General features: G+C 44.2%; 1 protein-coding gene across 3 annotated transcripts in view; it reads left to right on the forward strand.

Annotated features, from left to right (window-relative positions):
• Positions 1 to 15167, forward strand: part of OMA1 (OMA1 zinc metallopeptidase) — a 74625-nt gene extending 59458 nt beyond the window's left edge. For all 3 annotated transcript variants that reach the window (XM_036753304.1, XM_036753306.1, XM_036753305.1), the window contains one exon: positions 14716 to 15167. In XM_036753304.1, the coding sequence (XP_036609199.1) occupies positions 14716 to 14937 (222 nt within the window). In that variant the 3' untranslated portion in view covers positions 14938 to 15167. The remainder of the gene's footprint in view (positions 1 to 14715) is intronic.
• The last annotated feature ends 294 nt before the right edge of the window (positions 15168 to 15461 follow it).

A 15461-nucleotide genomic window follows, 5' to 3' on the forward strand; every position in this document is an offset into this window, starting at 1 on the left:
GCAGCTCTAGAATTTGTTCAGAGCCATTTTTTATGGGTGTTTGGAGGGACCTGGGGAGGAGCTTAAGCAAGTCCCTGCTTTCCAGCCTCCATCTTGGCTCTGCCCCCCTTGTTGCCTGCTCCCTTTCTTTAAAAAACAAATATTGTTCTCTCTTGGTTTTATGTCACCTTCATTTCCAGGTATTTCCCTCCTGTATCCAGAGTAGCATCCTTTGTAAGAAAGAAGAAAAGGGGAAAAATTCAGTTGAGGACCAATTACAAACACAGCCACCGAGTCTGACTATTACTTCCTTAAAAAACACCAATGGCTCCCTATAGTGTACATGCATACAAGAATTCCATGATCTAGCCCCAGTGTAGCTGTTTAACCCCAGCCTTCCAGGCATGACCTAAGTTCCATAACCTTCATGAAACCTTCCCCTGATGTTCTAGCCCAAAGTGATCTCTCTCTCCCTCGGGACACCAGCAGACCTTCCTATGTGTACCATTCATTTGGCACTGACCACACACACTCTCTCCCTCCCTCCCTCTTCTTGTGTCTCTGTCTCTCTCCCTCTTACTTATTACCTTGTCACCCAGACACATGTGCCTTATTCCCCTAATTAGATTCTAGCTGCTTGAGGGCAGGGCCCATGTTTTCTATTTCTCCTGCTCTCTAGCTCAGAGCTTGATACATACTTGAGAGGCAATGCTCTACAATCCTGGTTGGGGGAGGGCTCAGTGGCAACAGAAGATAACGTGGTCCCAGCAGCAGACACTTGAGGCCATCGAAGCCAAAGGTACACTCTTCAGCCTTGGGAGGCACCAGCGTCTGCTGCCCTTTCCTGGAGCCGCTGCTCTGGCTCCCAGGAATCCCGGAGGAAGGGGCTCTTCATTGTCTTGATCTCCTGCTGCTCATGAATTCTGAATGGCCGAAATCCTTAGGACTTGAGAGGCAGAAATGGATGCCCGGGGTCGTGTGGTTCCTGTGCCTCCTTCCTCTCTAAGATAGATGCTGTCAGTGCTTTTCATTTCATGTGCAGATTCTTTCCTGCTTTGTGGATGACATTGTGCTGATTGCTTTGAGTCTCTGCACACCTCAGGACCTCTGTATCCAATGAGATGTGTGGCCATGCAGGAAAGTTTATCCTCGTATGTGGATAGAGAAAATGAAGTGAGTGAAGAATGCTTATTGTTATTCCAGATCCGGACATGCAGTTAAATAGACAGACTAGAATTAGCCCATCGGTATGGCGTTACGTGTCCAGAATGAAATAGAAGAGCAGACTGGGCCAAATCTGGGAACGTGGAAATGGCTCCCCATGATCCCACACTGCTTCATCTTTTGAGTACCAATATTTTCCTTGTAGCGGTGTGACATGATATAGGGGATGAAGAAGATCTGGGGTCACATCCCATTTCTGATCACTACTGGTTGCGTGACAGTGAGTTGCACAGTGTGCTGTCTGCATTGCTGCAAGACTTTCCTCACCACTTCCTTTTACCACTTAATGTATAACACTAGCATTTCTTTCCCTGACCTCTAACTCTCTCTCCCCATTCTCCTGGTGTTGCCATATGGCTAAAATCATAGACTATCACAATATCAGGAGAAAAAAACCAAACTTCCAGTGACCTAAAGGTTAATGAAGAGTCACATCATAGTGTTCTTCAGTAGGCTTAGCATATTACCAATGGTTGCTTATTCTTAAGAAATGATGTAAAAGACATTCTCCGGGATGTTTAGGGCCGGAAAAAGAGGTGGGCAGATGGACAGTCCGAGGGTTGTTTGGTGTCTTTGTGTGCCAGCCCGCTGCAGCCGTTTGGGGGATTGAGGAGGCTTTTACAGAAGAGGAGGCTTTTGCAGACCAGTGATGATTCTCTGAGTCTTTATTATGGGCACATTTGAACTCTCCAAGGGAAGGTATAGGGTCCAACTCAACACCCACCGAAAGGGGAGAGCAGCTAGGGAAGAGTGGGGCCAGAACATGAGGGAGTGAGGTCTGGGGGAGGGGTGTGGAGAGTTGAAGGACCTCTTCCATTCCATGGTAGTAAACTCGAGCTTAGCTCTTGTGTCCCAGGGGCCGCAGGCTGAGGCCTGCTCTGATGCCCATGAAGAGGACTTGGCAGCATCTTCCAGAGGTTTTCAGTTGTCTGTCGTCCATATTTTCTGACTGAGTCAAATAGCCCTGGATTCCATCCGTGGTCAGGGATGAAATCTGGATTTCACAGTGATTCAGGGTGCGTAGGATTCCTTTTGGGGAACAATCATAGCTAATGGTAATAGCTGGATACAGCACCCATTGTGGGCCAGGCACTGTGCTAGGCGCTTTACAGTTATCATCTTGTTGGATCCTCACAACAACCCTGGAAGGTAGGAGCCGTTATTACCCATACTTTATAGTTGAGGAAACTGAGGCAGACAGAGGTTAAGTGACTTGACCAGGGTCACACAGCTGGTCAGTGTCTAAGGTTGGATTTCGACTTGGGTCTTCCTGGCTTTATCCATTGCACCACCAGCTACCATTAAACATTAACTAAAAGGTTTGAATATGTAAACTTGGTGATGGCAAAAGAAATCACTTTTTAAAGGTGATTTTTAAAGGATTTTATATAAGGCATGAACCTCAAAAGAAGGCAAAAAGCCACTTTGGTTCCTCAAACATTAAGTGCTTACTGAATGCAGGGCAGGGCAGTTAGTAGGCGAGGCATGAGACTCATAAGTGGCTGTTAGCAAAAGAAAGGAAATGAAGGTAAACCTGGAACATAAGACAGATTCTGGAAGGACACAATGTAAGGGAGTCAGACTCCACTCTGTTTGGAGTGTGTATTGGACCTGGATCGTCCAGTGGATGGAGTGCTGGCTGAACTGAATTGAGCAAATATTTGTCTTAGAATTTCTGATTTGGAGATTCTAGTGATGTGGCTGGCTTTTTCTGGAATGTTTCCTTAGATTTGTTGTATACTCTTCAGTTGTTCAGAAGATCTGTGACATCCTTAGGGCAGATCTTCTCCACTGGCACGTTTCACCACATATCTATGCCCAGGAGAAGACGTCTTCATGATTTGCCATGGCCAGAAGGATTAGTCGCTCCATATTTAAGATGTTGGTTGCCAAGTGGAAGGGGCTTCACTGTCAGGCCCTTCATCCAGGCTCTTCATTCTCCAGTCTATCTGCCACAGAGCTGCCAAAGCATAAGTCTGTCTGTCACTCTTGCTCAAGGAGCTGCCGTGGTTCCCCATGGCTGCCAGGATGATGTGCACACTGCCCATCCAGCTGTTTCTCCAGGCTGATTAGACATGGCTCCCAGCCTCCAGCGCTTCATTCCAGTGAAGACGGGCTGCTTGATGTACTCCTCCATTCCACCCCATTCCCTTTTTCTTTTTTTAATTTCTTTTCTATTTTTAGTTTACCACACTCAGTTCCACAAGATTTTGAGTTCCAGATTTCCTCCCCCTCCCTCTCCTCCTCCCCAGCAAGACGGCATGCAGTCTGATATAGGTTCTACTTATACCTTCACGTTAAACTTATTTTCATAATAGTCAAGTTCTAAAGAAGAATTACAACCAATGGCCATTCTCTTTTTCTGTGTGCTTGTACAGGCCAACCCCCCGCCTGAATTGTGCCCTCTGCTCACCTCCACCTTTTGGACCTCTGGTTTCCTGCAAGGCTCAGCTCTTGCCAGAGGCCTTTCCCGATATCCAGTGGTTGGTTGCGTCCCGCCCCCCCCCCCCCATTACCTTTATTCATTTGTACATGTTTTATATTTGTGTATCTGGGTACATGTTGTTTTCCCCCTAGAACGTAAGCTCCTTGTGGGCAGGGACTGTTTTCTTGTTGTCTTTGTATGTCTAGGGCCTAGTACAGTGCCTGGCACACAGTAGATGCTTCATCAGTGTTTTTCATGTATTTCTTTGATGGTGTTGAATGGAATTGAATTGATTCACATCATCCTATTCTAAAAATGTTCCTCACCTGCCCTCTCCATTAGAAGAAGGGGAAGCTGTGGAACTGATTTTGTTCGCTCTTTTGTCCTCAGAGAACAAGAATTGCTGCATGCATGGGGCTGGTGCTGGAAGGGACCCTGGAGGTCATCCAGGCTGACTCTCTCCTCCATAGCTAGCAAGGGGACAGATTCCAAATGCAGAGTTCTGAAACATCGACCAGTTTGTTTTTCTTATGCTTTAGTACTCTGTGGCTTATGCGTTGGGTAAAGCAGTTAGGTCACTCGTGGATATTTCATAGCTGTTATCAGGAACCAGAGAAGGATGAACCTCCCACCTTGGTCCCCAGATCACAGGGAGCCACACTGCGTGACCTAGTTTTTGTCATTAGTTTTGTTAACTCTTGTTAGCGGGCATGTGCTGGACAGTGGGGTTGTTGTCCTCTCAGTTCCAAGTCTAGGGAGAAGAAAGATTCCCGAGAGCTTGGTATTTTACAGCATTATTAGTAAAAACATTATGCTTTTTTTTCTGACTGGTTACTTTCACCCTCAGCTGTAATTCATTCTTTGTGAGACAGTATTTTTTTATTAAAAGGATTTTTATTGATACCTTTGGTTTTTGCATCAACTAGATTTCCCTCTGTGTCTTTCCCTTATCCCCTCCCAGGAAGCCATCTCTTATTACAAAGATTTTTTTTTTTTAAGAGGAGCAGAGAAAAAAAAAATGAGTAAAAGTCATCAACATATTGAAAACAGTCTGATGTTATTTGCCGTATTCCACACCTCTGGACTCCAACCTCTCAAAAGGAGCAGAGTGAAGTGTCTTCTCGGGTCTTTCCTTTGGAATTGTTTATTCATCAGAATTTGGCAACCTTCAGTTTTGATTGTTTTGTGGTTGTTTTTTTTCCATTTACTATTGTTTTCCTGGCTTTGAGGTGCCTTGCCTGAGTTCATGTAATCTTTACATGTATTGAATGTACATGAATACTCTGTATTTATCATGCTTATTGTTTTATCCAGCACGATAGGGTCCATCCTATCCCCTCCGTTCCCCTCCCCTGCCTCCCTTCCCAGCCCAGCCTAGCCCAGCCCACAGCTCAGCCTATCCCTTTCCATTCATTACATCACGGCAATTGGTTTAACTATTCCCCAGTTGATGGACATCTAGTTTGTTTCCAGTTCTTTGCTATACTGGTTCAATATTAATGGAGTCTTTAAAGCTGCAGAAGCCTTCTGTTTTGCTAGAATGTTCCCCCTTTTCAATTTTCAATCATTGAACCAAAATCTTTGAAAATTTTTCTTTGAACTGGTCGACAAATGCCAACTTGTGCTGAAAGCCTTTCTTAAATTCCATTTGGTAAAATTTCACCAAAATATATTTACAGATGATCACTGGGGACCTTGAAAATGTGCTTCACTGCCACTTTCCAATAGAAGAATTCTTTAGAATAAGAATGATTTGATTAGAGAGTACAAAGAAAAATGATTGCATAAACTGTATATGTTGGGGATTGGTAATGAAGGAAAGAATTGAGACAAATTCCTTTTAAAACAAACTAACACAGTATGGAAACATAATTTTGAAGCTTGATGTAAGCCTTCTCTATTTTTTTCCCAAGTGATTGAATTCATTTTGAATATGATAAAACTCTATTATAGCATTGGGAATAATTTAGTGCTTGAAGTGAAACTGATATTTAGTACAAGAGTGTGCTGTTAATTACAGTACATAGTTATAACTCAAAGATTGGGATGCCCTGCAAATATAAGACTGATTTTTATAATAAAGAAAGGAGACTTTTCTGGTGATTTATAAAATTCTGTACGAAAGTCTGTGGCATTGGAAATCTTAATTTTTTTTGGCATAACATCATGGAATTTACCTTAGCATTCTTCTCTGAACTGAACATAGTGCTCAAGAATAAATGATACAAAACAATGAACCCTAGCACCTGCTGAGTTGTATGAGGTGATGAGGATGCCCCCCCTAAAAAAAATAAAAGAAGACCTGGTTCTTGCTTTCGAGCCACCATCTGTTGGGGACATATAATGAGTCACCAGCACAGATAGCGGTGATACCCAACTTACAAGATGAGCAGTTAGACAATCGTAAAATAAAATTGTTTGGGGGGAGCTGATACTAAGTGGAAGCTCAAAGAAAACCCCGAAGGAGGTGGAACTTATTCTACACTTTAAGATGAGGAAGAATTTTATTGGTGAAGAGGGGACAAGTGAACAGATCAGGGGAACCAGTGACGACTTCCTTTGCCTTTGCCTTCCCTTATATCTGATGATTTTCCTAACTCTGCAGGCTTTCACTGTCCTTCCCTCTCTCTGACTGTGGGTCCATTTCCTCTTCCCCCTCACTCCCCACAACTCTCCTCCCACCTCCGTTCTCGGCACCAGCTCCCTTGCTTTTCTCCCCAGCGATTTTTGCTAGGTGACTTTGTACACTGTCTTGGTACAGCCCTGTGTACACCATGCCTACGTATCCATGGCTGACACTTTCCCAGGTGCTGATGGGATATACATATCTACTGGAGAGCCTGCTCTCACTCCAAATGTGATACGTCCAATACAAGACTTCCTCTTTAACTCAGCTCTTCCTCACTGCCCCAGTGCCACAGTGATTTACCCTCCAAAATGGTTTGATCCTTGATGCCCAGAAGTCCTGATGCTTCTTCATTTTGGGTATATATATTTTATATAGTATTAGGAGAAGAAGCTAATTTCATTTTTTAATCTAGAAAATAGCTATGTATCAATTAAGGGGAGTTAGATTTTGTTATTTTTTGGTCAAATACTTCAATAAAATGAGTATAACTATGCAATAATAAACATAATGCAATGATCCATTAGCTATTTAAAAAGGTAAATATAGGTTTGCACTGAGAATATTATTTGAAGATAATTAGCCAATAATCATGTTAATTTTATTTACTTGGAATAATCTGTTAAATTTGGGAGACATCCATAGCATATGCATTCTGGTTACCATAACGACTTGGGCGCAGGCTTGGGGAACAGATGCTGCATCAACCTGTTGATGTCTGGTAGTATGACAGTTTTAAAATTATGCTCCATAGTGACGCTGTTCAGACATTACATTTAGTGTAGACCATAATTTGTCCTTGAAAGAGATATATGATTTGGCTTTTCCCTGTAAGAGTTGTTTTAACGTGAAACGTGGGGAGGTGCAAAATCAATAAGGGAACTTGCGTAGTAACCCAGGGTGGAAATGCACAATTCCTTCTTTAAATCTGGAAGCATTGAAAATGTGGAATTTTCAGATAGAGAAAAAAAAAAGGAATATTCAGATCATGCAGAGAATCATTTCATTGTAATTTCTTAGTTTTGGGATTATCGTAATCAAAGACTGTCTCTTCAAATTTTAGGAAATCTCGATGACAGCTTTATTTGTATAAAATCCTTATCTCAAAGGCTGAATCTAACATGTGCAATCTTTATATAGCAAAGCACTTTATGTAAGTATTTAAATAGATTCATTTTAATCTCATTTCATTTTGAGTCCGATATACTTTCAGAAGGCCAGGGCTTTGAACTCTGGTGTAAATCATTCTTATGCATTTGTAATTGGACAAAGTGAATTCATAAATCATGAATATTACACATCTTGTGAGTAGCAAATACAAGAGTGTTAAACATTTAAGTAAAATGTGGGTATTGCCAATGTACACAAACACACAGCGTTCACCTTCCGGAATTTCATTTGTTGGACATGGAGAGTGTTGGGGTAAAGGTAAATATCATAGCAGCTGCTGTAATTGAATTGGCCTCAGAATCGACTAAAGGCACTGAGCCTGACAGCAGCATTGTCTAAATGCTCCTTAGAACCACATTACAGGACCTGCTTGAGGTGGAAGTGAATAAACTATTAGCAAAAATTGCTTTGGGGGAAAAAAGGGGAAGAAGAGAATGATATTTTTAAAGGAACACAGTTTTAAAAATTGGGATGATCTTTTTTTTCCTCCTGAAATATCTTAGTTTCCATTTTCGGAAGAAACCTTTAAATGTATCGTGAGTCCTCTCTGGCATCCAGGTCACTTCTCTTCTCTTGCATCTTTTCCTTATTGCAGCTTATTCTTTTCCAGTGTGGAGCTCACTTCACAGCGATGCTCACAGGCAGGGAGCCTCTGGATAAATGCTTGTGATGCTGCTGGCGAAAGAGAGTCAGCCCTTCCTGCACAGTCCTTAAATATTCAAAATGTGTCATCCGACAGTCTTTCCATTACTTGTACAAATGTTTGGTATTTAATGATCACGGCTAGCGGGCACACAGCCTCCCCACATGCCAGGCACTGTGCAAAGGACAGCTCTGCGAGGGAGGGGGGTGCCGTTATTAATCCCATTTTGCAGATGAGGAGGTCAGTGACTTGCCCAGGGTCACCCAGCTAATAAGTGTCTGAGACTAGATTTGAACTCAGGTCTTCCTGACTCCAGGCCTTGTGCTCTGTGTAGTACGTTTCTGTTTACATCATTGTCTTCGTCGTAATTGTCGTCATGATTCTTATGGTTTTTTTCAGGGATTCTTGGTGTGCATTAGTAGGCCATGACCATGAGTGTGCATGGAGTGTGGACTAGGGGTGTTGGTCTTCCCTCAGGGGAAGGGCCAAATGGTGGTGATCCCAGTGTCCCCCAGAGCGCCGGCACGTCCAGCCCACATTCCCTGCGTGTCCATGATTATAACATATGATGGATGAGAGAATGCATGTCATCAATATGTATATTGTAGCTGGAAGTCCATGGACATGTTAATATGCCATCCAAACCCTAACCTTCTCATTCTTCAACTTTCTTATTTTCCATGACTTATTCCTCTACCCGACTGCAGCTACAGAGAAGCCGTATCTTTGGTCTTGTTGTCGCTCACCCATGCACAGCCTCTGTGTTCACGAGTTCCAAGATGCTTGTCACTCCAGCTCTCTCTACCTTGCACGCTCCACACTTGTTCTCCTGTCTGTGACCTCTCGTGCTCCCACCCCTCAGTTCTTTCCCAGGTCATTACGTTATTCGTATACTGGCCAGATTCTTCTCCTTTCTCCATCTGGAGCTGTTGATGAAGTATTTCAGTGCTACTCTGTCCTCTTCCCTTTGGTCTTTTGCCCACTTATCCTATTGGAGATCTTGCCTCAGCCTTGGATTAATCCCACCCTTTGCCACCTTTGCTCATGTACTGCTGAATACAAAACTGCTGTTTGGGTCCACTGCCCTCTTCTCACTCTTGATCTCAGGTGGTCCCTGAATGAGGTAAGAGGAGGAGGTAAGCCCCTAAATGACTTAGTATCCCACGCACTGCATCAGTTTTTCCAAATCTTTTCATCCCTCTTTAAGCCTCCTGTGGCTCCCCCAGCTCTCACCCTCTTAACTCAGGGCAAGGAACTGCTGCATATTTCATTGAAAAAAGTTGAAACCCTCCCTGTGAGCTTCCTCTTCTCTCCTTCACACCTGTCCCCGTGATGCCTTGCACTGCTCTCTCCTCCTTCACCCATTTCACATTCATTGATCTCCTTTCTCCTTGCCAAGGCACATGCTTTTCCATGCAAAAGTGTAGGAGCATTTCCGTCCCATTCTACCCCATTCCATCCTGTCTTCTCTTTCTGTCTCATTTGTCTTCAGTCTTTCCCTCTCTACTGACTCCATCCCTTCCACATACCAACATGCCCATGGCTTTCCCATCCTCCCTCACTGGATCCGTCCATCCCTGCTAGATACCTTCCCATATCTCTTCTCCCTTTTGTAGCTATCATAAGTGCCATCCACTTAATTCTTTGCAGTCTACCTTCCAACCTCTAGGTTCTGCTCCTCCCCATCTGACCTCCCCATTCTCTGGCTCCTGTGTTGTGTCTTTATCCAAGTCAGATCTGTTCCCCGCAGATGTCCCTCAGGGCTCCGTCCTGGACACTTTGTGTTCTTTATTTATTTTTACTTTACGTCTTTCTCATTTTATGTTATTTCACTTGATGATCTCATCAGTTCCTTTGTTTTCAGCTATCATCTTAATGCAGATGATTCTCAGATTTGTTTGTCCAGCCCTGACCTCTCTACTGACCTCTACCTTCGTATCTCCAACTGCCTATTCTAGTGTCTTATTAACTGTCTCATAGACAACTCAAGGTCAACGTGTCCACAACTGAACTTGTAATCTTTTCCCCAAACACTCCCTGCTTCCTAATTTCCTATCATCCTCCCAGTCACCTGGGCTTGCAGTCGGGCTATCGCCTTAACTCCCTTCTCTCTCACCACACATCCAGTCTGTTGTCAAGCCTTGTTGGTTCTACCCTCATCATGTGCCTTGTATGTGCCCCCTCTTCTCTCCTCACACCGGCTCCCATCTGCACCTTACACTTGGGCTGTTATCATCACCTGCTGGTTGGTCTCCTTGCCTCAAGTCTCTCCCCACATGCTCCCATCAGACTTATCTTCCTAAACTACAGGTCTGATGCTGGCCATCCCCTGGTCAGTCACCTCCACTGGATCCCTGTTACCTCAAGGAATGAATACCACATCCTCTCTTTGGCTTGTAAAACCCTTCTCTCTCTTCACTCTTCCTCCCCATGTGTGCTATGACCTAGGGACACTGGCCTCCTTGTGTGCTTTGAGCACCAGGCTCCAGAGTCTGACTTGGAGTGTTATCACTGTCAACATGCCTGGCATGCTCCCCCTCCTCATCTCCACCATTGGCTTCCCCGGCTTGCTTCAGGCCCCAGCTAAGATCCCGCCTTCTACAGGAAGCCTTTCCCAGTCCCCCTGATGCTGGCTCCTTCCCTCTGCGGCTTCTCTCCAGCTGTTTGCATGTGGTCTTCCCTGTTAGACTGGGAGCTCCTGGAGAGCAGGGACGGGCTTTGCTCTTCTTTGCACTCAGAACAATGTCTGACACACAGTAGGTGCTTAAGAAATGCTGGTTGACTGACTGACTGACAGCTAAACTGCCCAGCCAATAAAGGGGGAGAGGGGATCAGTTGGTAAGAACAAGGGTTAAAAGGCTAGTAGACCATTCCAGGCTCCTCACTGTCTCCCTCCCCGCTGGCTGTTAGCAGGGCCTGGCTGGTGGATGTCTCATTTACAGCATCTCTCCCACATGCCCCCTTCTCTCCTCTGACAGTGCCACCCCCAGTGAAGACCCTCGTCCTCTCACACCTGGACTATTGTGAGACCCTGATGGGGGGAGGGGGTCTGCCTGTTTCCAGCTTCTCCCCACTCTAATCCATCCTCCATTTGGTCACCAAAATGCTTTTTCTAAAGCACAGGTCTGATCAGGTCATGCTTACTCAATAAACTCCAGTGGCTCCCTATCACCTCCAGGATCAATACAGAATCCTCTCATTCAAAGGCCTTCATCACTGGCCCCTCATACCTTTTCAGTCTTCTTAGACCTTATTCTTTGGTTGCATACTCTTTGATCCAGTGACACTGGCTTCCTGGCTGTGCCTCAAACAAGACCCTCCATCTCTCAAATCTTACTGTGAAATTAAAGAAAAGGGGGACCAGAGGGAGGATTGGGGGAGAGCAGAAAAAAAAAAAGGAAAGGAAAAAGGAGAGAAAAAAATAACAGAAAAAAGGAGAGAGAGGCTCACAAGAACAAGATAGAATGGGAAGTAGAGAGAGAGGAGGCTGTGTATGATTGCAGAAGAAGGGAGAGAGAAGATGCCTTTCCTTTGCTGCTACGGTCTGGCTGAAGGGACAGGAATTCTGCCTCCATTCTCTCTTTCTTCTTCGCTGCCCCTATGTGCACCATGGGGCCCTCTGGATCTCAGCTTATCCGTCATCTCCCAGTCCCCCGTGTGGGAGGCAGTAGGCAGCGATGAAGGAAGGCTCAGGTGAGTGGAGAGAGCCTTGTCCTCACAGCTGGGAGACCCACGTCCCTATCATGTCTCTCATTCCCGTGACATGGGACCTTGGGCTTGGATGCCAGTTCAGATTCTCCATCTTTCAAGTGGTGATCTACAGCTCTGATTTCTCTTTCTGTGGTTTCTGTGGTTGGCAGCCAGGCTTGGAGCCCCATGCTAATTTAACCTCACTTTTTGGTTTTTCTCTTTCCAGTATATACTAAACTCCTCTCCTCCCTCTCTAGGAGATCTTGGTGACTCAGAGTGTGCTGTGAGCCCTGTTAACATGGTGCTTCATATTGACTTGACTGGGGAGAGGAGGTTGCCCTCTATTTGTGTGCATTGGGAGACCTCCCGTCTGATCCCTTGTTGTATCTGGAAATTGAGTATGGATTTCTGAAATTGGTGCTGGCAGAGTATGGGCTTGGCTGGTCACTGCCCATTTGGAAAGGGCAGAGAAAGGTTTTGACCTCATCAGAGTCCTTCCCTAACTACTTTTGGAGGGGTTTATCTCCAGAGAAAGTTCTGGTCCTCACATGATGTTTTGTCACCTACAAGTGACTCAAGGAGACTGTTCACTCAGCTGTGTGGAAAGGGTTCAAGTCACTGATCTTTGAAGTACTGAAAATACAGAGTTGGTGGGGATGCAGAGGGGAAGGTGGGCAAGCCAGGCAGCCAGGCCAAACTTTGGTGATTAGCAAACTATGCTAGCGAGAAAGACTGGCAGTAAGCAGACAAGACTAGAGATTTCAAAGTGCTAAATGAGTTTAAGAGGATTACGTTGCTTTTTTTTTATTGAAAGGATTTGGGGGTTTCAGCTTGCTTTGAATAATGGCATTTGACATTAATGCAGTTCTTCAGTAGCTTTCAGAGTGCTGTAGAAGGGGAGGAAACTCGATCTGTAATTATCAATAGCATTGTGGACATTGAGGGAATGCCAAGCCAGAAGCGTGATATGGGAAGTAAGGTGCTTTGCTTTCATGTGTGGATGAAACTTGAGGTATTGTGCTAAGCAGTTATGGAACAACAGATCAGGGTGGACAAATGCCTGCTTATTCATATTTACTGTGAAAATGTGAAGCCCAAGGGAGAGCCTTTTTAGAGCAGGTTGTGAGATTTTTCAGATATTTGTGAGGGTTAGAAATGAGTGATGGAGGGAGGGGAAGGGGGAGAAGAACTGCTCCCAACAGGAGATTTATGGGAGTGACTGTTAGAAGACCAAATGTAGCCAACGCTAACTTAGCTTTGCTAAAAAGCTTTCCTTTTGAAACCTACTACACTATTTATAAACCTTTTCAAAATAGATGAGGTGTTTTGCTTTTAAAATTTGTTTTGGGTCAAACTCTGCCCTTTTTGGAATAGTGAGGCATACATTAAGCCTTGTTTGAAAAAACAACTGGTTAATATTCCAACTGTGAAAATGAAAGAAACGCTAGTGTTGTGAATACCAGATTTGTGGGATTGCCCTGTGCACTTCTAGAAATGTGCCCTCTCCCTATGCCAGGCTGCAGTTGGCCCCAAAGGAGGCAGAGCCAGCAGGGATTGCTTATCCCGGGAAAATCAACAGCCCTGTCCCTGACCAGGGAGAGTGAGGATGAAGGTGGTGGCAGGGAAAAACAGCCTTGCAGTTGTGACCGTTTTTCTTCTCTTAATTTGGGGAGTTTAGTAATATTTTCTAGGGTTTTCATTTTGAAGGGAATTGAGAAGCAACATGGCATCAGTTGGCAAGACTTGGGTTTAAATTCCTACTCTGACATATACTGGCTGTGACCTGGGCAAGTCCACAGACAGAGGGCTGGGCCTGGAGAAAGGAAGACCTGAGTTCAAATGTGGCCTCAGACACGTACTAGCTGTGTGACCCTGGGCAAGTCACGTCACTTCTGTCTGCCTCAGTTGCCTCATCTGTATAATGGGGGTAAAAATAGTAGCATGTACCTCCCAGGGAGGATTAAATGAGACAATATTTGTAAATCTCTTAGCACAGCCTTGTGCGTAATGGGTGCTCTATCCATATGAGCTGCTCCTCCTCCTCTTCCTTCTCCTCCTCCTCCTCCTCCTCCTCTTCCTCCTCCTCCTCCTTCTCCTCCTCCTCCTCCTCCTCCTCTTCCTCCTCCTCCTCCTCCTCCTCCTCCTCCTCCTCCTCCTCCTCTTCCTCCTCCTCCTCCTCCTCCTCCTCTTCCTCTTCCTCCTTCTCCGCCTCTTCCTCCTCCTCCTCCTCCTCTTCCTCCTCCTCCTCCTCCTCCTCCTCCTCCTCCTCCTCTTCCTCCTCCTCCTCCTCCTCCTCCTCCTCTTCCTCCTCCTCCTCCTCCTCTTCCTCCTCCTCCTCCTCCTCCTCCTCTTCCTCCTCCTCCTCCTCCTCCTCCTCCTCTTTCTCTTCCTCCTCCTCTCATGTAGAAGGAGTCTTCACACTCAGAGTGCTTTTCTTGGTCTTTCAGTGAAACCACAGGATTAGGCCAGAAAAAGAAAGAAAGAAAGAAAGAATGGTGAATTAATAGAGTACTGAAGGAATAGTTCAATAAAGTAACTTTCTTCATGTGTTTAATATAAAAGATTAAAAAGACCCCTAAGATCTGGTTTTTATTACATGATTTTTATTTGAATGCAGGGGTTATAGTGTTATTTCTTTAGCAAACATCTGCAGCCTGGCTGAAACCTGAGGCCGTGCGTGGAGAGCGCGTTTGTCCTCAAAGATCATTTGCCACCTTATTTGCAGCTGCTGATTTATATAAAATTGTATTATTGAGGTGAACTGGAAGATTATGGGAAGATAACTATGTGTAGTGTTTTATATGTGGCCATTTTCATTTTCTTTCTGTCGTTGTTACAAAGAGGTATAGAGGAATAAAGAAGTCTGTGTGGCTGTTTTGTGTACGGTATATTAGGAATTGATTCTTGAAACAAAGGTCCAAATAAAACGGTTTATTGCTTTCATCTCTTTCCTTCTAGGCCATTAAAATTAGAGAGAGCTGTAACTGCCCGCCACTTTCTGGACCAGATCCTCGGGTGCTTTTCAGGCTTAGGGTGAAGCATGTCCTGGAAGTGACGGAGGAAGAAGACCAGAATATCACTGGAGCCTTAGTTAAAAAGCATAAATTTGATTCTCTTCCAATTCAGAAAAAAGAGACAATCCCACTAACATTTGTGCTTGATAAAAGAACTGGAAGTTGATTTAAATTTTACATGAGAGCCTATATAGCAATATTTATCGTTTTCACATATCGCTATTTTAAAAAAGATCAGTTTAAAATGAACAAAAAAAAGACTATACCAGTTTGAATCATGCGGACTCCTGACGCTAGTAAAAATCCTTTAATAGCTATTGAAACTTTTGCTCATGAATCTTAAAAGTATTTATTCTATTTTTAATACTTTCAATAAAGAAAGCACATTTCAAGGTGGGTTCGAGTTGTATATTTTTTGCCCTCCCCCATGCTTAGCTTGGTTGACAGATTTGATTTGAAAGATGAACTCATCACAGAAATTAAAGCAGAGGGTCTAGTGTGTACCCTCATGTAGCTTAAATATTTGCCCTTTAAGAAAAGACTCAAGATAACAGAGGTAAAAAGGTAAGTCCACGGTCTTTCATTCACTTCATAATTTGCTCTTTAACATAGATACATAGAGGCAAAAATTTCATTATAATAAATTGTAAGCCTTCCAAAATTAATTCTGGGACTGTTCTGTTGGGCGCA

This window comes from Trichosurus vulpecula, chromosome 4 (assembly GCF_011100635.1).
Source record: "Trichosurus vulpecula isolate mTriVul1 chromosome 4, mTriVul1.pri, whole genome shotgun sequence".
NCBI classification, from domain to species: domain Eukaryota; kingdom Metazoa; phylum Chordata; class Mammalia; order Diprotodontia; family Phalangeridae; genus Trichosurus; species Trichosurus vulpecula.